Raw genomic sequence first — 21,740 nt, forward strand, 5'->3', positions numbered from 1 at the left:
TGGAAACTCCCAATTTAGCTCATTACTAGTAAATATTATATTGAAACTTTTCTAAAACTCCATATGTGGAATTTATCACATTTTTCCACCGCCAGCCAATTCAACAGAGATTCAGTCTGTTGCCTGAACAATGTGTCTCTTGATATTTAAGCACAAGGTGTATCCTGTAGGATGGATGTGAAAGCAACTCCATTACCTGTAGTCTAATGTGGGGTCCAACGGTCCATTGATGTATCCCTTTGAAACAGTGCCATCTCCCACGTGGACACTTATATTATTCGATTGGTCAGCGTTCTGGATATTCTGTGGCTCAATGACAGAGGTCACGTAAGTCCTGGTCAACCCATTCTTGAAATCATTATATGTCTTTGATAAAGACCCCGTAGTTGGTCTGTGGCCTGAAAGACAAAAGAGAATGACCAATGGGATGGAATAACAAATGACCAAAGAAAATACTTTCAACAACCTGATATAAAATAAAAAAAAAAAAGAATAAAAGTCTGTACAAAATTATTCAAATTTGTGTCCTTCGATGATTAAATAAATAATCCAATTAATAAATTGAAAAATATAAAAAATGAATAAAAGGTGAAATTCAATTCAGGCTGATTGGAAGGAGAGCACACAGATATTTCATCCCTGCTGAACTCTGCACCAAGTTTGTTTTGTGTTTTTGCACAATATTTATGGAATTGCACCTTTTATTCATTTTTCATATTTTTCAGTTTATTAATTGGATTATTTATTTAATCATCGAAGGACACAATTTTGAATAATTTTGTACAGACTTTTATTATATATATATTTTTTTTTTATTTTATATCACCAATTTTGATATATATTTTCCTAATTTATTTATTCACTATTAACACATGTTTGGGTATTGATTGGCATTGCAATCATGTATGGTTACACATAAGAGATCATGCAGCTATTAGATATTTAATGTAAATACAGTTTTTATACTATATACAGGTAATAGGTATTGATAGAACGCGGCATCTATATTTTCTTCAAGTGTTGCACACTGGTTGTGGTTTACTGATCCTTTTTTCACAATAAAAGTCTACCAGATAACCAACTCATTGAATTCAACGCACTCAGTGGGAGGATAAAATTACATCTCAACTACAGTTAAAGCAAGTTAGATTCAGAAAACACTATCTTTCAAAAAAAAAAAAAATTCAAGGCTAGTCACTTTAACCTCTTTCTCTCCAGAAGATTTTACCCCCTTCAAGGCCAGGCCATTTTTTGCTATTTAGCACTGCACTCATTTAATTGGTAATTGCACGGTCATGCAATGCTGTACCAAAACTGAACTTAAATAATTTTTTTTTCAAACAAATAGAGCTATCTTTTGGTGGTATTTGATCACCACTGGGCTTTTTATTTGAAAAAATACCAAACATTTTAAAAATAAAAACATTTTTTTTACTTTATGCTACAAAACATATCCAATAAAAAAATAAAATGTCTTCATAAATTTTGGCCGACATGTATTCTGCTACATGTTTTTGTTAGAAAAATCACAATAAGTATATATTTATAGATTTGCATGTAAGTTATAGCACCTACAAACTATGTTAAATATACTGGATTTTTTTTATACTACTAATGGCGGTGATCAGTGACTTATAATGGAACTGCAATAGTGTGGAGAACAATCTGACACTAACTTATGCTGGGGGAACTGACTAACAGCCAGTGGCTAAATGGTTAGCACTACTGCCTGGCAGTACTAGGGTCGTTGGTTCAAATCCCAGCCACGGAACTACCTGCCTGGAGTTTGTATGTTCTGTCTGTGTGGGTTTCCTCTGGGTACTCCAGTTTCCTCCTACACTCCAAAGACATGCTGGTAGGTTAGTTGGCTCCTGTCTAAATTGGCCCTAGTATATGAATGTGAGTTAGGGACCTAAGATTGTACGCCCCTTGAGGGTTAGGGACTGATGTGAATGTACAATATATATGTAAAATGCTGCGTAAATGGACGGCGCTATATAAGTATCTGTAATAAATAAACAGCCAGTGACACTAATACAGTGATCAGTGATTATACTATACACTGTACTAATGACACTGGCTGGGAAGGGATTAACATCAAGGAGTTAAATATGTGCCTGAATATGTTTAACATGTGCTGCTTTTTACTAATAGATCTCTTACTTTCTCATCCCTGCAAACAGAGAGATTGTTCCCTCTGTACAAAACTCTGTGTTGATTGTCAACACAGAGCTCTGGGCTGTGATCTAGACAGCCGATCAGCAGATCCCGGCCATGAATCATTGACCAGGACTTGCTGACATATTCCTGCTGTGTACAATCACCCAGTAGCAGGTAGCAATGTACAGGCACGTTCATTTGCCTGAGCAGGCCGCCCATCCACAGTACATTGTGGGTGGGCGGTCCACAAGTGATTCAGTAATTCTCAGATAAACAGTTCTGCAAATTATTTGTATCATTCTATTATGGTTGCTGTTCCTACCATGTAAATCAGTTGTCATGATGATGACATAAGCCACTATGGGTCCAGATGGAGTCTTGAAGCTTTGGAAGGTGATGTCCATAGCATCCCTCGAGGACGAGCGTACAATCTGCACACTGCTTGGTACCTCTGCATGACCTGTAAAAAAAAAATATCGATATCAGTATGGAATATCCATTTGCAGGTTAGCTAAAATGTAAGTTTGGACTAAATAGAAAAATGACATGTATGATGCATGTCTGTCACCAGCTTTAACAATGTAATTTTGGTTTTTCTGAGTCCCACTTGTAATATTGGATTATCATCTGTTGTTCCTGCACTAGATCCTTTATTTTATCAACTCCTTTAACGGGGTGACAAGGCTAATTGGTCTGCAATGAAATCTGGTGGAAGTGTCGTCTCCATGTAGACAGGGTAGACAGTTTGGATGGACATGTAGCTTTAAGCAGCTAAACGACGTAAAACAAATTGTAGCTGAAAGTTTAAAAGTAGAAAAAACTTTCTAGTTTAGATAGGTCTGGTGATGGGATGCTCAGATAACCGTTGGCTCTGACTTCTCTGACACCTGTCTCCAAATGTAATTAGTCCCTGGGTACAGACTGTGTCCTCCTTCACCATTTACTGAAGCCCACTTCAGGCCTTGATGGTAGACCACATCATTGATCCATTTTCCAAGGCTGCCATGGGTCCACCCTCCTGGGGGGGGGGGGGGGGTTCATCATTGCAACAGTCCAAGCTCGAGGTACTGCAAAATGGAACAGAGCTCACACATCATTACTCAGTCAATCAATACTGCAGTATGGATAGTCCATCACCATGGCCAGATACAGATAGGAGAAGAAAGGATCCAAACCTTCACTGGACTAGACAGAAGATCGATGGAATTAGGGTACTTTTATTTTAAAACAAGGAACCGAAGTAGGGGAAGAGTTTAAAATGGTGACAAGGCTAAATTGGTCTGCAATGAAATCTGGTGGAAGTGTTGTCACCATGTAGACAGGGTAGTTTTGATGGACATGTAGCTTTAAGCAGCTAAACAACGTAAAACAAATTGTAGCTGAAAGTTTAAAAGTAGAAAAAACTTTCTAGTTTAGATAGGTCTGGTGATGGGATGCTCAGATAACCATTGGCTCTGACTTCTCTGACATCTGTCTCCAAATGTAATTAGTCCCTGGGTACAGACTGTGTCCTCCTTCACCATTTACTGAAGCCCACTTCAGGTTTTGATGAAAAACCACATCATTGATCCCCTTTCCAAGGCTGCCATGGGTCCACCCTCCTGGGGGGGAGGGGGGGTTCATCATTGCAACAGCCCAAGCTCGAGGTACTGCAAAATGGAACAGAGCTCACACATCATTACTCAGTCAATCAATACTGCAGTATGGATAGTCCATCACCATGGCCAGATACAGATAGGAGAAGGAAGGATCCAAACCATCACTGAACTGGCCAGAAGATTGATGGAATTAGGGTACTTTTATTTTAAAACAAGGAGCCGAAGTAGGGGAAGAGTTTAAAAGGGTGACAAGGCTAAATTGGTCTGCATTGAAATTCGGTGGAAGTGTCGTCTCCATGTAGACAGGATAGTTTAGATGGACATGTAGCTTTAAGCAGCTAAACAACGTAAAACAAATTGTAGCTGAAAGTTAAAAAGTAGAAAAAACTTTCTAGTTTAGATAGGTCTGGTGATGGGATGTAGAGATGAGCGAAGTATTCAAAAATTCGATTCGACTGATTCGGCGAATTCGTAGAAAAATTTCGATTCGAGTCGAATATATTCGCTGTGAATTTAACTTAAAAAAGGGTGTTTCTAGGCTTCAGAGAGACTTAATATTAGTGCTGAACACTGTACCTTTAATTTAAATGCCCTTGGAGTCTGCTGGGGAAGAGAAATAATACTGTCAGGCAGTATGACATGCAGATGAGTGCCGTCGATCTTAGAATCACCGCACACTTCACTCATTTGGGCAGTCACGGGGCCAAAACCAGAGTGTGGAGCCACAGTGTGGAGGTGGAGGCAGCAGCAATGGGAGGCCATACAGCACCCTATGACAAAAATGGAAACCACCAGCAGTGTGAGGAGACCTGAAAGTGGCACATGGCAGAGTGTGGCGATAGAGACAGCAGCAATGGGAGGCCGTACAGGGACCCATGACACACTCTGGACCTGGCAGCAGCATGAGGAGGCGGTACAGGGGCCCATGGCAGATTACGGGCCTGGCAGCAGCATGAGGAGTCGGTACGGGGGCCCATGGCAGATTACAGGCCTGGCAGCAGCAATGGGAGGCCGTACAGGGACCCATGACACAATCTGGACGTGGCAGCAGCATGGGGAGGCGGTACAGGGGCCCATGACAGATTACGGGCCTGGCAGCAGCATTTGGAGTCGGTACGGGGGCCCATGACACACTCTGGACCTGGCAGCAGCATGAGGAGGCGGTACAGGGGCGCATGACAGATTACGAGCCTGGCAGCAGCAACTTGGACAGGAGGACGTTCAGTTTCTGCACCGTCTGGTGCGTGCTCGCAAACTGTTGTCTCTTGGAAACGGATTCCAAGAAAGACTGCTGACGGAATCCGTGAAGAGGAGTAGCAGGAGAAGGAGCATCTGAACGAGCGGAATATGCCAACAAGCGACAACAGGGGCCCATGGCAGATTAGGGGCCTGGCAGCAGCTATGGGAGGCCCGTAATCTGCCAGCACCCTATGACAAAAAATGGAACCCACCAGCAGTGTGAGGAGACCTGAAAGTGGCACATGGCAGAGTGTGGCGATGGAGACAGCAGCAATGGGAGGCCGTACAGGGACCCATGACACACTCTGGACCTGGCAGCAGCATGAGGAGGCGGTATATAGGGGCCTATGGCAGATTAGGGGCCTGGCAGCAGCTATGGGAGGCCCGTAATCTGCCAGCACCCTATGTCAAAAAATTCTACACACCAGCAGTGTGTGAGACCTGAAAGTGGCACATGGCAGAGTGTGGCGATGGAGACAGCAGCAATGGGAGGCCGTACAGGGACCCATGAGAGACTCTGGACTTGGCAGCAGCATGAGGAGGCGGTATAGGGGCCCATGGCAGATTAGGGGCCTGGCAGCAGCTATGGGAGGCCCGTAATCTGCCAGCACCCTATGACAAAAAATGGAACACACCAGCAGTGTGAGGAGACCTGAAAGTGGCACATGTTTGGGGCATGATTCATGGCGGATTTAGTCAGTTGTGTCAGGAACTGGTGGTTTGAAATCCAGACTAATCCACGCCTGATTCATTTTCACAAACGTCAGTCTCTCCACACTTTGGGTGGACAGTCGTGTCCTCCGCGGAGTTACAATACCTCCTGCCGCACTAAACACGCGCTCCGATGCCACGCTACTGGCCGGGCATGACAGCCTTTCAAGGGCAAATTCAGCTAGTTGGGGCCAAAGGTCAAGTTTCGTTGCCCAGTAGTCAAGGGGATTGTCTACCTCGGTTGGCAGGGTGCTGTCCAAGTAGGCCTAAGCCTGTTGTTTGAGGTCCTGCTCCAGGTCCACCTGATGCTGCTGCTGCTGCTGCTGCTGCGGCTGGTTAGTAGTTTCCTCACTGCGCTGGTGAAGAAAGCTACTCATCATCGACTGCAGACTGAGGCAGCCGCTGCTGGTGGAGCTGCCACTGCTCCTACCACCCCACCCCTCCCCTGCTGCCATGGCAGCGGAACGCGAGCGCACAGGGCCCACAGTGTCTGAGGATGGACGTTGGCGCAGACAGGCAGAGACCAGCTGACTACATAGGTGGTTTTTATAGTACGTTATTTTGGCCTCCCTCTCAGCAGGTGTGAAAAAGGCCACCATTTTTGAACGGTAGCGAGGGTCCAACAAGGTGGACAGCCAAAAGTCATCCCTCTGTCTGATGGTTATTATTCGGCTGTCGCTACGCAAGCAACCGAGCATGCTATGGGCCATTTGTGCCAAGGAATGCGAGGGACTCCCTGCCTCCATCTCCACAGCATACTGCCACGGTGCGTCTGGGTCCTCTGTCTCCTCCTCCTCCTCCTCCTCTACCAGATGCTCCTGCTCCTCCACTCCTGTCCGCTGAGTGGAAAAACCACCCATTTCACTCAATAATTCCTGAGCACCAATGTCCTCCTCTACCTCCTCCTCTTCTTCCTGTCCTGCCCCCACAGGGGTCATGTGGCGTTGAGATCTGTGCGCCACGTCTACCGCACCCTGACCAGCCATTGTTAACAGCATTTGTTCCAGGACGTGCAACAGAGGAATGACGTCGTTCATCCAATAGTCCTGCCGACTCACGAATAGCGTGGCCTCCTCAAAGGGCCTGAGCAAGCGCAGGTGTCACGCATGAGCTGCCAATGGCTGACATCTAAGTTACACAGGGAATACCTTTATCCGCTTTTAACATCAGGAAATCTGTGATGGCCTTTTGCTGTTCGTAAAGGCGGTCTAACATATGTAGGGTTGAATTCCACCTTGTTGCAACGTCACAGCATGAGGAGTCGGTATAGGGGCCCATGGCAGATTAGGGGCCTGGCAGCAGCTATGGGAGGCCCGTAATCTGCCAGCACCCTATGTCAAAAAATTCTACACACCAGCAGTGTGTGAGGAGACCTGAAAGTGGCACATGGCAGAGTGTGGCGATGGAGACAGCAGCAATGGGAGGCCGTACAGGGACCCATGACAGACTCTGGACCTGGCAGCAGCATGAGGAGGCGGTATATAGGGGCCTATGGCAGATTAGGGGCCTGGCAGCAGCTATGGGAGGCCCTTAATCTGCCAGCACCCTATGTCAAAAAATTCTACACACCAGCAGTGTGAGGAGACCTGAAAGTGGCACATGGCAGAGTGTGGCGATGGAGACAGCAGCAATGGGAGGCCGTACAGGGACCCATGAGAGACTCTGGACCTGGCAGCAGCATGAGGAGGCGGTATATAGGGGCCTATGGCAGATTAGGGGCCTGGCAGCAGCTATGGGAGGCCCGTAATCTGCCAGCACCCTATGTCAAAAAATTCTACACACCAGCAGTGTGTGAGGAGACCTGAAAGTGGCACATGGCAGAGTGTGGCGATGGAGACAGCAGCAATGGGAGGCCGTACAGGGACCCATGACAGACTCTGGACCTGGCAGCAGCATGAGGAGGCGGTATATAGGGGCCCATGGCAGATTAGGGGCCTGGCAGCAGCAATGGGAGGCCCGTAATCTGCCAGCACCCTATGTCAAAAAATTCTACACACCAGCAGTGTGAGGAGACCTGAAAGTGGCACATGGCAGAGTGTGGCGATGGAGACAGCAGCAATGGGAGGCCGTACAGGGACCCATGACAGACTCTGGACCTGACAGCAGCATGAGGAGGCGGTATATAGGGGCCCATGGCAGATTAGGGGCCTGGCAGCAGCAATGGGAGGCCCGTAATCTGCCAGCACCCTATGTCAAAAAATTCTACACACCAGCAGTGTGAGGAGACCTGAAAGTGGCACATGGCAGAGTGTGGCGATGGAGACAGCAGCAATGGGAGGCCGTACAGGGACCCATGACAGACTCTGGACCTGGCAGCAGCATGAGGAGGCGGTATATAGGGGCCTATGGCAGATTAGGGGCCTGGCAGCAGCTATGGGAGGCCCATAATCTGCCAGCACCCTATGTCAAAAAATTCAACACACCAGCAGTGTGAGGAGACCTGAAAGTGGCACATGGCATGAGAGACTCTGGACCTGGCAGCAGCATGAGGAAGCGGTATATAGGGGCCTATGGCAGATTAGGGGCCTGGCAGCAGCTATAGGAGGCCCATAATCTGCCAGCACCCTATGTCAAAAAATTCTACACACCAGCAGTGTGAGGAGACCTGAAAGTGGCACATGGCAGAGTGTGGCGATGGAGACAGCAGCAATGGGAGGCCGTACAGGGACCCATGACAGACTCTGGACCTGGCAGCAGCATGAGGAGGCGGTATATAGGGGCCTATGGCAGATTAGGGGCCTGGCAGCAGCTATAGGAGGCCCATAATCTGCCAGCACCCTATGTCAAAAAATTCTACACACCAGCAGTGTGAGGAGACCTGAAAGTGGCACATGGCAGAGTGTGGCGATGGAGACAGCAGCAATGGGAGGCCGTACAGGGACCCATGACAGACTCTGGACCTGGCAGCAGCATGAGGAGGCGGTATATAGGGGCCTATGGCAGATTAGGGGCCTGGCAGCAGCTATGGGAGGCCCTTAATCTGCCAGCACCCTATGTCAAAAAATTCTACACACCAGCAGTGTGTGAGGAGACCTGAAAGTGGCACATGGCAGAGTGTGGCGATGGAGACAGCAGCAATGGGAGGCCGTACAGGGACCCATGACAGACTCTGGACCTGGCAGCAGCATGAGGAGGCGGTATATAGGGGCCCATGGCAGATTAGGGGCCTGGCAGCAGCAATGGGAGGCCCGTAATCTGCCAGCACCCTATGTCAAAAAATTCTACACACCAGCAGTGTGTGAGGAGACCTGAAAGTGGCACATGGCAGAGTGTGGCGATGGAGACAGGAGCAATGGGAGGCCGTACAGGGACCCATGACAGACTCTGGACCTGGCAGCAGCATGAGGAGGCGGTATATAGGGGCCTATGGCAGATTAGGGGCCTGGCAGCAGCTATGGGAGGCCCGTAATCTGCCAGCACCCTATGTCAAAAAACTGAACACACCAGCAGTGTGTGCGGAGACCTGAAAGTGGCACATGGCAGAGTGTGGTGATGGAGACAGCAGCAATGGGAGGCCGTACAGGGACCCATGAGAGACTCTGGACCTGGCAGCAGCATGAGGAAGCGGTATATAGGGGCCTATGGCAGATTAGGGGCCTGGCAGCAGCAATGGGAGGCCCATAATCTGCCAGCACCCTATGTCAAAAAATTCTACGCACCAGCAGTGTGTGAGGAGACCTGAAAGTGGCACATGGCAGAGTGTGGCGATGGAGACAGCAGCAATGGGAGGCCGTACAGGGACCCATGACAGACTCTGGACCTGGCAGCAGCATGAGGAGGCGGTATATAGGGGCCTATGGCAGATTAGGGGCCTGGCAGCAGCTATGGGAGGCCCGTAATCTGCCAGCACCCTATGTCAAAAAATTCTACACACCAGCAGTGTGTGAGGAGACCTGAAAGTGGCACATGGCAGAGTGTGGCAATGGAGACAGCAGCAATGGGAGGCCGTACAGGGACCCATGACAGACTCTGGACCTGGCAGCAGCATGAGGAGGCGGTATATAGGGGCCTATGGCAGATTAGGGGCCTGGCAGCAGCTATGGGAGGCCCGTAATCTGCCAGCACCCTATGTCAAAAAATTCTACACACCAGCAGTGTGTGAGGAGACCTGAAAGTGGCACATGGCAGAGTGTGGCAATGGAGACAGCAGCAATGGGAGGCCGTACAGGGACCCATGACAGACTCTGGACCTGGCAGCAGCATGAGGAGGCGGTATATAGGGGCCTATGGCAGATTAGGGGCCTGGCAGCAGCTATGGGAGGCCCATAATCTGCCAGCACCCTATGTCAAAAAATTCTACACACCAGCAGTGTGTGAGGAGACCTGAAAGTGGCACATGGCAGAGTGTGGCGATGGAGACAGCAGCAATGGGAGGCCGTACAGGGACCCATGAGAGACTCTGGACCTGGCAGCAGCATGAGGAAGCGGTATATAGGGGCCTATGGCAGATTAGGGGCCTGGCAGCAGCAATGGGAGGCCCATAATCTGCCAGCACCCTATGTCAAAAAATTCTACACACCAGCAGTGTGTGAGGAGACCTGAAAGTGGCACATGGCAGAGTGTGGCGATGGAGACAGCAGCAATGGGAGGCCGTACAGGGACCCATGAGAGACTCTGGACCTGGCAGCAGCATGAAGAAGCGGTATATAGGGGCCTATGGCAGATTAGGGGCCTGGCAGCAGCTATGGGAGGCCCATAATCTGCCAGCACCCTATGTCAAAAAATTCTACACACCAGCAGTGTGTGAGGAGACCTGAAAGTGGCACATGGCAGAGTGTGGCGATGGAGACAGCAGCAATGGGAGGCCGTACAGGGACCCATGAGAGACTCTGGACCTGGCAGCAGCATGAGGAAGCGGTATATAGGGGCCTATGGCAGATTAGGGGCCTGGCAGCAGCTATAGGAGGCCCATAATCTGCCAGCACCCTATGTCAAAAAATTCTACACACCAGCAGTGTGTGAGGAGACCTGAAAGTGGCACATGGCAGAGTGTGGCGATGGAGACAGCAGCAATGGGAGGCCGTACAGGGACCCATGAGAGACTCTGGACCTGGCAGCAGCATGAGGAAGCGGTATATAGGGGCCTATGGCAGATTAGGGGCCTGGCAGCAGCTATGGGAGGCCCATAATCTGCCAGCACCCTATGTCAAAAAATTCTACACACCAGCAGTGTGTGAGGAGACCTGAAAGTGGCACATGGCAGAGTGTGGCGATGGAGACAGGAGCAATGGGAGGCCGTACAGGGACCCATGACAGACTCTGGACCTGGCAGCAGCATGAGGAGGCGGTATATAGGGGCCTATGGCAGATTAGGGGCCTGGCAGCAGCTATGGGAGGCCCGTAATCTGCCAGCACCCTATGTCAAAAAACTGAACACACCAGCAGTGTGTTAGGAGACCTGAAAGTGGCACATGGCAGAGTGTGGTGATGGAGACAGCAGCAATGGGAGGCCGTACAGGGACCCATGAGAGACTCTGGACCTGGCAGCAGCATGAGGAAGCGGTATATAGGGGCCTATGGCAGATTAGGGGCCTGGCAGCAGCAATGGGAGGCCCATAATCTGCCAGCACCCTATGTCAAAAAATTCTACACACCAGCAGTGTGTGAGGAGACCTGAAAATGGCACATGGCAGAGTGTGGCGATGGAGACAGCAGCAATGGGAGGCCGTACAGGGACCCATGACAGACTCTGGACCTGGCAGCAGCATGAGGAGGCGGTATATAGGGGCCTATGGCAGATTAGGGGCCTGGCAGCAGCTATGGGAGACCCGTAATCTGCCAGCACCCTATGTCAAAAAACTGAACACACCAGCAGTGTGTGAGGAGACCTGAAAGTGGCACATGGCAGAGTGTGGTGATGGAGACAGCAGCAATGGGAGGCCGTACAGGGACCCATGAGAGACTCTGGACCTGGCAGCAGCATGAGGAAGCGGTATATAGGGGCCTATGGCAGATTAGGGGCCTGGCAGCAGCAATGGGAGGCCCATAATCTGCCAGCACCCTATGTCAAAAAATTCTACACACCAGCAGTGTGTGAGGAGACCTGAAAGTGGCACATGGCAGAGTGTGGCGATGGAGACAGCAGCAATGGGAGGCCGTACAGGGACCCATGACAGACTCTGGACCTGGCAGCAGCATGAGGAGGCGGTATATAGGGGCCTATGGCAGATTAGGGGCCTGGCAGCAGCTATGGGAGGCCCGTAATCTGCCAGCACCCTATGTCAAAAAATTCTACACACCAGCAGTGTGTGAGGAGACCTGAAAGTGGCACATGGCAGAGTGTGGCAATGGAGACAGCAGCAATGGGAGGCCGTACAGGGACCCATGACAGACTCTGGACCTGGCAGCAGCATGAGGAGGCGGTATATAGGGGCCTATGGCAGATTAGGGGCCTGGCAGCAGCTATGGGAGGCCCGTAATCTGCCAGCACCCTATGTCAAAAAATTCTACACACCAGCAGTGTGTGAGGAGACCTGAAAGTGGCACATGGCAGAGTGTGGCAATGGAGACAGCAGCAATGGGAGGCCGTACAGGGACCCATGACAGACTCTGGACCTGGCAGCAGCATGAGGAGGCGGTATATAGGGGCCTATGGCAGATTAGGGGCCTGGCAGCAGCTATGGGAGGCCCATAATCTGCCAGCACCCTATGTCAAAAAATTCTACACACCAGCAGTGTGTGAGGAGACCTGAAAGTGGCACATGGCAGATTGTGGCGATGGAGACAGCAGCAATGGGAGGCCGTACAGGGACCCATGAGAGACTCTGGACCTGGCAGCAGCATGAGGAAGCGGTATATAGGGGCCTATGGCAGATTAGGGGCCTGGCAGCAGCTATGGGAGGCCCATAATCTGCCAGCACCCTATGTCAAAAAATTCTACACACCAGCAGTGTGTGAGGAGACCTGAAAGTGGCACATGGCAGAGTGTGGCGATGGAGACAGCAGCAATGGGAGGCCGTACAGGGACCCATGAGAGACTCTGGACCTGGCAGCAGCATGAGGAAGCGGTATATAGGGGCCTATGGCAGATTAGGGGCCTGGCAGCAGCTATGGGAGGCCCATAATCTGCCAGCACCCTATGTCAAAAAATTCTACACACCAGCAGTGTGTGAGGAGACCTGAAAGTGGCACATGGCAGAGTGTGGCGATGGAGACAGCAGCAATGGGAGGCCGTACAGGGACCCATGAGAGACTCTGGACCTGGCAGCAGCATGAGGAAGCGGTATATAGGGGCCTATGGCAGATTAGGGGCCTGGCAGCAGCAATGGGAGGCCCATAATCTGCCAGCACCCTATGTCAAAAAATTCTACACACCAGCAGTGTGTGAGGAGACCTGAAAGTGGCACATGGCAGAGTGTGGCGATGGAGACAGCAGCAATGGGAGGCCGTACAGGGACCCATGAGAGACTCTGGACCTGGCAGCAGCATGAGGAAGCGGTATATAGGAGCCTATGGCAGATTAGGGGCCTGGCAGCAGCTATAGGAGGCCCATAATCTGCCAGCACTCTATGTCAAAAAATTCAACACACCAGCAGTGTGAGGAGACCTGAAAGTGGCACATGGCAGAGTGTGGCGATGGAGACAGCAGCAATGGGAGGCCGTACAGGGACCCATGACAGACTCTGGACCTGACAGCAGCATGAGGAAGCGGTATATAGGGGCCTATGGCAGATTAGGGGCCTGGCAGCAGCTATGGGAGGCCCATAATCTGCCAGCACCCTATGTCAAAAAATTCTACACACCAGCAGTGTGTGAGGAGACCTGAAAGTGGCACATGGCAGAGTGTGGCGATGGAGACAGCAGCAATGGGAGGCCGTACAGGGACCCATGAGAGACTCTGGACCTGGCAGCAGCATGAGGAAGCGGTATATAGGGGCCTATGGCAGATTAGGGGCCTGGCAGCAGCTATGGGAGGCCCATAATCTGCCAGCACCCTATGTCAAAAAATTCTACACACCAGCAGTGTGTGAGGAGACCTGAAAGTGGCACATGGCAGAGTGTGGCGATGGAGACAGGAGCAATGGGAGGCCGTACAGGGACCCATGACAGACTCTGGACCTGGCAGCAGCATGAGGAGGCGGTATATAGGGGCCTATGGCAGATTAGGGGCCTGGCAGCAGCTATAGGAGGCCCATAATCTGCCAGCACCCTATGTCAAAAAATTCAACACACCAGCAGTGTGAGGAGACCTGAAAGTGGCACATGGCAGAGTGTGGCGATGGAGACAGCAGCAATGGGAGGCCGTACAGGGACCCATGACAGACTCTGGACCTGGCAGCAGCATGAGGAGGCGGTATATAGGGGCCTATGGCAGATTAGGGGCCTGGCAGCAGCTATGGGAGGCCCATAATCTGCCAGCACCCTATGTCAAAAAATTCTACACACCAGCAGTGTGTGAGGAGACCTGAAAGTGGCACATGGCAGAGTGTGGCGATGGAGACAGCAGCAATGGGAGGCCGTACAGGGACCCATGACAGACTCTGGACCTGGCAGCAGCATGAGGAGGCGGTATATAGGGGCCTATGGCAGATTAGGGGCCTGGCAGCAGCTATGGGAGGCCCATAATCTGCCAGCACCCTATGTCAAAAAATTCTACACACCAGCAGTGTGTGAGGAGACCTGAAAGTGGCACATGGCAGAGTGTGGCGATGGAGACAGCAGCAATGGGAGGCCGTACAGGGACCCATGAGAGACTCTGGACCTGGCAGCAGCATGAGGAAGCGGTATATAGGGGCCTATGGCAGATTAGGGGCCTGGCAGCAGCAATGGGAGGCCCATAATCTGCCAGCACCCTATGTCAAAAAATTCTACACACCAGCAGTGTGTGAGGAGACCTGAAAGTGGCACATGGCAGAGTGTGGCGATGGAGACAGCAGCAATGGGAGGCCGTACAGGGACCCATGAGAGACTCTGGACCTGGCAGCAGCATGAAGAAGCGGTATATAGGGGCCTATGGCAGATTAGGGGCCTGGCAGCAGCTATGGGAGGCCCATAATCTGCCAGCACCCTATGTCAAAAAATTCTACACACCAGCAGTGTGTGAGGAGACCTGAAAGTGGCACATGGCAGAGTGTGGCGATGGAGACAGCAGCAATGGGAGGCCGTACAGGGACCCATGAGAGACTCTGGACCTGGCAGCAGCATGAGGAAGCGGTATATAGGGGCCTATGGCAGATTAGGGGCCTGGCAGCAGCTATAGGAGGCCCATAATCTGCCAGCACCCTATGTCAAAAAATTCTACACACCAGCAGTGTGTGAGGAGACCTGAAAGTGGCACATGGCAGAGTGTGGCGATGGAGACAGCAGCAATGGGAGGCCGTACAGGGACCCATGAGAGACTCTGGACCTGGCAGCAGCATGAGGAAGCGGTATATAGGGGCCTATGGCAGATTAGGGGCCTGGCAGCAGCTATGGGAGGCCCATAATCTGCCAGCACCCTATGTCAAAAAATTCTACACACCAGCAGTGTGTGAGGAGACCTGAAAGTGGCACATGGCAGAGTGTGGCGATGGAGACAGGAGCAATGGGAGGCCGTACAGGGACCCATGACAGACTCTGGACCTGGCAGCAGCATGAGGAGGCGGTATATAGGGGCCTATGGCAGATTAGGGGCCTGGCAGCAGCTATGGGAGGCCCGTAATCTGCCAGCACCCTATGTCAAAAAACTGAACACACCAGCAGTGTGTTAGGAGACCTGAAAGTGGCACATGGCAGAGTGTGGTGATGGAGACAGCAGCAATGGGAGGCCGTACAGGGACCCATGAGAGACTCTGGACCTGGCAGCAGCATGAGGAAGCGGTATATAGGGGCCTATGGCAGATTAGGGGCCTGGCAGCAGCAATGGGAGGCCCATAATCTGCCAGCACCCTATGTCAAAAAATTCTACACACCAGCAGTGTGTGAGGAGACCTGAAAATGGCACATGGCAGAGTGTGGCGATGGAGACAGCAGCAATGGGAGGCCGTACAGGGACCCATGACAGACTCTGGACCTGGCAGCAGCATGAGGAGGCGGTATATAGGGGCCTATGGCAGATTAGGGGCCTGGCAGCAGCTATGGGAGACCCGTAATCTGCCAGCACCCTATGTCAAAAAACTGAACACACCAGCAGTGTGTGAGGAGACCTGAAAGTGGCACATGGCAGAGTGTGGTGATGGAGACAGCAGCAATGGGAGGCCGTACAGGGACCCATGAGAGACTCTGGACCTGGCAGCAGCATGAGGAAGCGGTATATAGGGGCCTATGGCAGATTAGGGGCCTGGCAGCAGCAATGGGAGGCCCATAATCTGCCAGCACCCTATGTCAAAAAATTCTACACACCAGCAGTGTGTGAGGAGACCTGAAAGTGGCACATGGCAGAGTGTGGCGATGGAGACAGCAGCAATGGGAGGCCGTACAGGGACCCATGACAGACTCTGGACCTGGCAGCAGCATGAGGAGGCGGTATATAGGGGCCTATGGCAGATTAGGGGCCTGGCAGCAGCTATGGGAGGCCCGTAATCTGCCAGCACCCTATGTCAAAAAATTCTACACACCAGCAGTGTGTGAGGAGACCTGAAAGTGGCACATGGCAGAGTGTGGCAATGGAGACAGCAGCAATGGGAGGCCGTACAGGGACCCATGACAGACTCTGGACCTGGCAGCAGCATGAGGAGGCGGTATATAGGGGCCTATGGCAGATTAGGGGCCTGGCAGCAGCTATGGGAGGCCCGTAATCTGCCAGCACCCTATGTCAAAAAATTCTACACACCAGCAGTGTGTGAGGAGACCTGAAAGTGGCACATGGCAGAGTGTGGCAATGGAGACAGCAGCAATGGGAGGCCGTACAGGGACCCATGACAGACTCTGGACCTGGCAGCAGCATGAGGAGGCGGTATATAGGGGCCTATGGCAGATTAGGGGCCTGGCAGCAGCTATGGGAGGCCCATAATCTGCCAGCACCCTATGTCAAAAAATTCTACACACCAGCAGTGTGTGAGGAGACCTGAAAGTGGCACATGGCAGATTGTGGCGATGGAGACAGCAGCAATGGGAGGCCGTACAGGGACCCATGAGAGACTCTGGACCTGGCAGCAGCATGAGGAAGCGGTATATAGGGGCCTATGGCAGATTAGGGGCCTGGCAGCAGCTATGGGAGGCCCATAATCTGCCAGCACCCTATGTCAAAAAATTCTACACACCAGCAGTGTGTGAGGAGACCTGAAAGTGGCACATGGCAGAGTGTGGCGATGGAGACAGCAGCAATGGGAGGCCGTACAGGGACCCATGAGAGACTCTGGACCTGGCAGCAGCATGAGGAAGCGGTATATAGGGGCCTATGGCAGATTAGGGGCCTGGCAGCAGCTATGGGAGGCCCATAATCTGCCAGCACCCTATGTCAAAAAATTCTACACACCAGCAGTGTGTGAGGAGACCTGAAAGTGGCACATGGCAGAGTGTGGCGATGGAGACAGCAGCAATGGGAGGCCGTACAGGGACCCATGAGAGACTCTGGACCTGGCAGCAGCATGAGGAAGCGGTATATAGGGGCCTATGGCAGATTAGGGGCCTGGCAGCAGCAATGGGAGGCCCATAATCTGCCAGCACCCTATGTCAAAAAATTCTACACACCAGCAGTGTGTGAGGAGACCTGAAAGTGGCACATGGCAGAGTGTGGCGATGGAGACAGCAGCAATGGGAGGCCGTACAGGGACCCATGAGAGACTCTGGACCTGGCAGCAGCATGAGGAAGCGGTATATAGGAGCCTATGGCAGATTAGGGGCCTGGCAGCAGCTATAGGAGGCCCATAATCTGCCAGCACTCTATGTCAAAAAATTCAACACACCAGCAGTGTGAGGAGACCTGAAAGTGGCACATGGCAGAGTGTGGCGATGGAGACAGCAGCAATGGGAGGCCGTACAGGGACCCATGACAGACTCTGGACCTGACAGCAGCATGAGGAAGCGGTATATAGGGGCCTATGGCAGATTAGGGGCCTGGCAGCAGCTATGGGAGGCCCATAATCTGCCAGCACCCTATGTCAAAAAATTCTACACACCAGCAGTGTGTGAGGAGACCTGAAAGTGGCACATGGCAGAGTGTGGCGATGGAGACAGCAGCAATGGGAGGCCGTACAGGGACCCATGAGAGACTCTGGACCTGGCAGCAGCATGAGGAAGCGGTATATAGGGGCCTATGGCAGATTAGGGGCCTGGCAGCAGCAATGGGAGGCCCATAATCTGCCAGCACCCTATGTCAAAAAATTCTACACACCAGCAGTGTGTGAGGAGACCTGAAAGTGGCACATGGCAGAGTGTGGCGATGGAGACAGCAGCAATGGGAGGCCGTACAGGGACCCATGAGAGACTCTGGACCTGGCAGCAGCATGAGGAAGCGGTATATAGGAGCCTATGGCAGATTAGGGGCCTGGCAGCAGCTATAGGAGGCCCATAATCTGCCAGCACTCTATGTCAAAAAATTCAACACACCAGCAGTGTGAGGAGACCTGAAAGTGGCACATGGCAGAGTGTGGCGATGGAGACAGCAGCAATGGGAGGCCGTACAGGGACCCATGACAGACTCTGGACCTGACAGCAGCATGAGGAAGCGGTATATAGGGGCCTATGGCAGATTAGGGGCCTGGCAGCAGCTATGGGAGGCCCATAATCTGCCAGCACCCTATGTCAAAAAATTCTACACACCAGCAGTGTGTGAGGAGACCTGAAAGTGGCACATGGCAGAGTGTGGCGATGGAGACAGCAGCAATGGGAGGCCGTACAGGGACCCATGAGAGACTCTGGACCTGGCAGCAGCATGAGGAAGCGGTATATAGGGGCCTATGGCAGATTAGGGGCCTGGCAGCAGCTATGGGAGGCCCATAATCTGCCAGCACCCTATGTCAAAAAATTCTACACACCAGCAGTGTGTGAGGAGACCTGAAAGTGGCACATGGCAGAGTGTGGCGATGGAGACAGGAGCAATGGGAGGCCGTACAGGGACCCATGACAGACTCTGGACCTGGCAGCAGCATGAGGAGGCGGTATATAGGGGCCTATGGCAGATTAGGGGCCTGGCAGCAGCTATAGGAGGCCCATAATCTGCCAGCACCCTATGTCAAAAAATTCAACACACCAGCAGTGTGAGGAGACCTGAAAGTGGCACATGGCAGAGTGTGGCGATGGAGACAGCAGCAATGGGAGGCCGTACAGGGACCCATGACAGACTCTGGACCTGGCAGCAGCATGAGGAGGCGGTATATAGGGGCCTATGGCAGATTAGGGGCCTGGCAGCAGCTATGGGAGGCCCATAATCTGCCAGCACCCTATGTCAAAAAATTCTACACACCAGCAGTGTGTGAGGAGACCTGAAAGTGGCACATGGCAGAGTGTGGCGATGGAGACAGCAGCAATGGGAGGCCGTACAGGGACCCATGACAGACTCTGGACCTGGCAGCAGCATGAGGAGGCGGTATATAGGGGCCCATGGCAGATTAGGGGCCTGGCAGCAGCAATGGGAGGCCCGTAATCTGCCAGCACCCTATGTCAAAAAATTCTACACACCAGCAGTGTGTGAGGAGACCTGAAAGTGGCACATGGCAGAGTGTGGCGATGGAGACAGGAGCAATGGGAGGCCGTACAGGGACCCATGACAGACTCTGCACCTGGCAGCAGCATGAGGAGGCGGTATATAGGGGCCTATGGCAGATTAGGGGCCTGGCAGCAGCTATGGGAGGCCCGTAATCTGCCAGCACCCTATGTCAAAAAATTCTACACACCAGCAGTGTGTGAGGAGACCTGAAAGTGGCACATGGCAGAGTGTGGCGATGGAGACAGCAGCAATGGGAGGCCGTACAGGGACCCATGACAGACTCTGGACCTGGCAGCAGCATGAGGAGGCGGTATATAGGGGCCTATGGCAGATTAGGGGCCTGGCAGCAGCTATGGGAGGCCCATAATCTGCCAGCACCCTATGTCAAAAAATTCTACACACCAGCAGTGTGTGAGGAGACCTGAAAGTGGCACATGGCAGAGTGTGGCGATGGAGACAGCAGCAATGGGAGGCCGTACAGGGACCCATGACAGACTCTGGACCTGGCAGCAGCATGAGGAAGCGGTATATAGGGGCCTATGGCAGATTAGGGGCCTGGCAGCAGCTATAGGAGGCCCATAATCTGCCAGCACCCTATGTCAAAAAATTCAACACACCAGCAGTGTGAGGAGACCTGAAAGTGGCACATGGCAGAGTGTGGCGATGGAGACAGCAGCAATGGGAGGCCGTACAGGGACCCATGACAGACTCTGGACCTGGCAGCAGCATGAGGAGGCGGTATATAGGGGCCTATGGCAGATTAGGGGCCTGGCAGCAGCTATGGGAGGCCCATAATCTGCCAGCACCCTATGTCAAAAAATTCTACACACCAGCAGTGTGTGAGGAGACCTGAAAGTGGCACATGGCAGAGTGTGGCGATGGAGACAGCAGCAATGGGAGGCCGTACAGGGACCCATGACAGACTCTGGACCTGGCAGCAGCATGAGGAGGCGGTATATAGGGGCCCATGGCAGATTAGGGGCCTGGCAGCAGCAATGGGAGGCCCGTAATCTGCCAGCACCCTATGTCAAAAAATTCTACACACCAGCAGTGTGTGAGGAGACCTGAAAGTGGCACATGGCAGAGTGTGGCGATGGAGACAGGAGCAATGGGAGGCCGTACAGGGACCCATGACAGACTCTGCACCTGGCAGCAGCATGAGGAGGCGGTATATAGGGGCCTATGGCAGATTAGGGGCCTGGCAGCAGCTATGGGAGGCCCGTAATCTGCCAGCACCCTATGTCAAAAAATTCTACACACCAGCAGTGTGTGAGGAGACCTCAAAGTGGCACATGTTTGAGGCATGATTCATGGCGGATTTAGTCAGTTGTGTCAGGAACTGGTGGTTTGAAATCCAGACTAATGCACGCCTGATTCATTTTCACAAACGTGAGTCTCTCCACACTTTGGGTGGACAGTCGTGTCCTCCGCGGAGTTACAATACCTCCTGCCGCACTAAACACGCGCTCCGATGCCACGCTACTGGCCGGGCATGACAGCCTTTCAAGGGCAAATTCAGCTAGTTGGGGCCAAAGGTCAAGTTTCGTTGCCCAGTAGTCAAGGGGATTGTCTACCTCGGTTGGCAGGGTGCTGTCCAAGTAGGCCCAAGCCTGTTGTTTGAGGTCCTGCTCCAGGTCCACCTGATGCTGCTGCTGCTGCTGCGGCTGGTTAGTAGTTTCCTCACTGCGCTGGTGAAGAAAGCTACTCATCATCGACTGCAGACTGAGGCAGCTGCTGCTGGTGGAGCTGCCACTGCTCCTACCACCCCACCCCTCCCCTGCTGCCATGGCAGCGGAACGCGAGCGCACAGGGCCCACAGTGTCTGAGGATGGACGTTGGCGCACAAAGGCAGAGACCAACTGACTACATAGGTGGTTTTTATAGTACGTTATTTTGGCCTCCCTCTCAGCAGGTGTGAAAAAGGCCACCATTTTGGAACGGTAGCGAGGGTCCAACAAGGTGGACAGCCAAAAGTCATCCCTCTGTCTGATGGTTATTATTCGGCTGTCGCTACGCAAGCAACCGAGCATGCTATGGGCCATTTGTGCCAAGGAATGCGAGGGACTCCCTGCCTCCATCTCCACAGCATACTGCCACGGTGCGTCTGGGTCCTCTGTCTCCTCCTCCTCCTCCTCTACCAGATGCTCCTGCTCCTCCACTCCTGTCCGCTGAGTGGAAAAACCACCCATTTCACTCAATAATTCCTGAGCACAAATGTCCTCCTCTACCTCCTCCTCTTCTTCCTGTCCTGCCCCCACAGGGGTCATGTGGCGTTGAGATCTGTGCGCCACGTCTACCGCACCCTGACCAGCCATTGTTAACAGCATTTGTTCAAGGACGTGCAACAGAGGAATGACGTCGTTCATCCCATAGTCCTGCCGACTCACGAATAGCGTGGCCTCCTCAAAGGGCCTGAGCAAGCGGCAGGTGTCACGCATGAGCTGCCAATGGCTGACATCGAAGTT

General features: G+C 52.3%; 1 protein-coding gene across 1 annotated transcript in view; it reads right to left on the minus strand.

The window, feature by feature from the left end:
- Positions 1 to 21,740, minus strand: part of LOC149434698 (uncharacterized) — a 226,566-nt gene that overhangs the window by 155,844 nt on the left and 48,982 nt on the right. Inside the window, exons 18-19 of the mRNA XM_089663502.1 lie at positions 2,483 to 2,620; positions 197 to 398 (exon numbers count right to left, since the gene is read on the minus strand). Of these exons, the coding sequence (XP_089519628.1) occupies positions 197 to 398; positions 2,483 to 2,620 (340 nt within the window). The remainder of the gene's footprint in view (positions 1 to 196; positions 399 to 2,482; positions 2,621 to 21,740) is intronic.

The sequence above is a fragment of the Staurois parvus genome, unplaced genomic scaffold, assembly GCF_062004578.1.
Source record: "Staurois parvus isolate SC_StPar_1 unplaced genomic scaffold, SC_StPar_1.0 ptg001702l, whole genome shotgun sequence".
Taxonomy (NCBI): Eukaryota; Metazoa; Chordata; class Amphibia; order Anura; family Ranidae; genus Staurois; species Staurois parvus.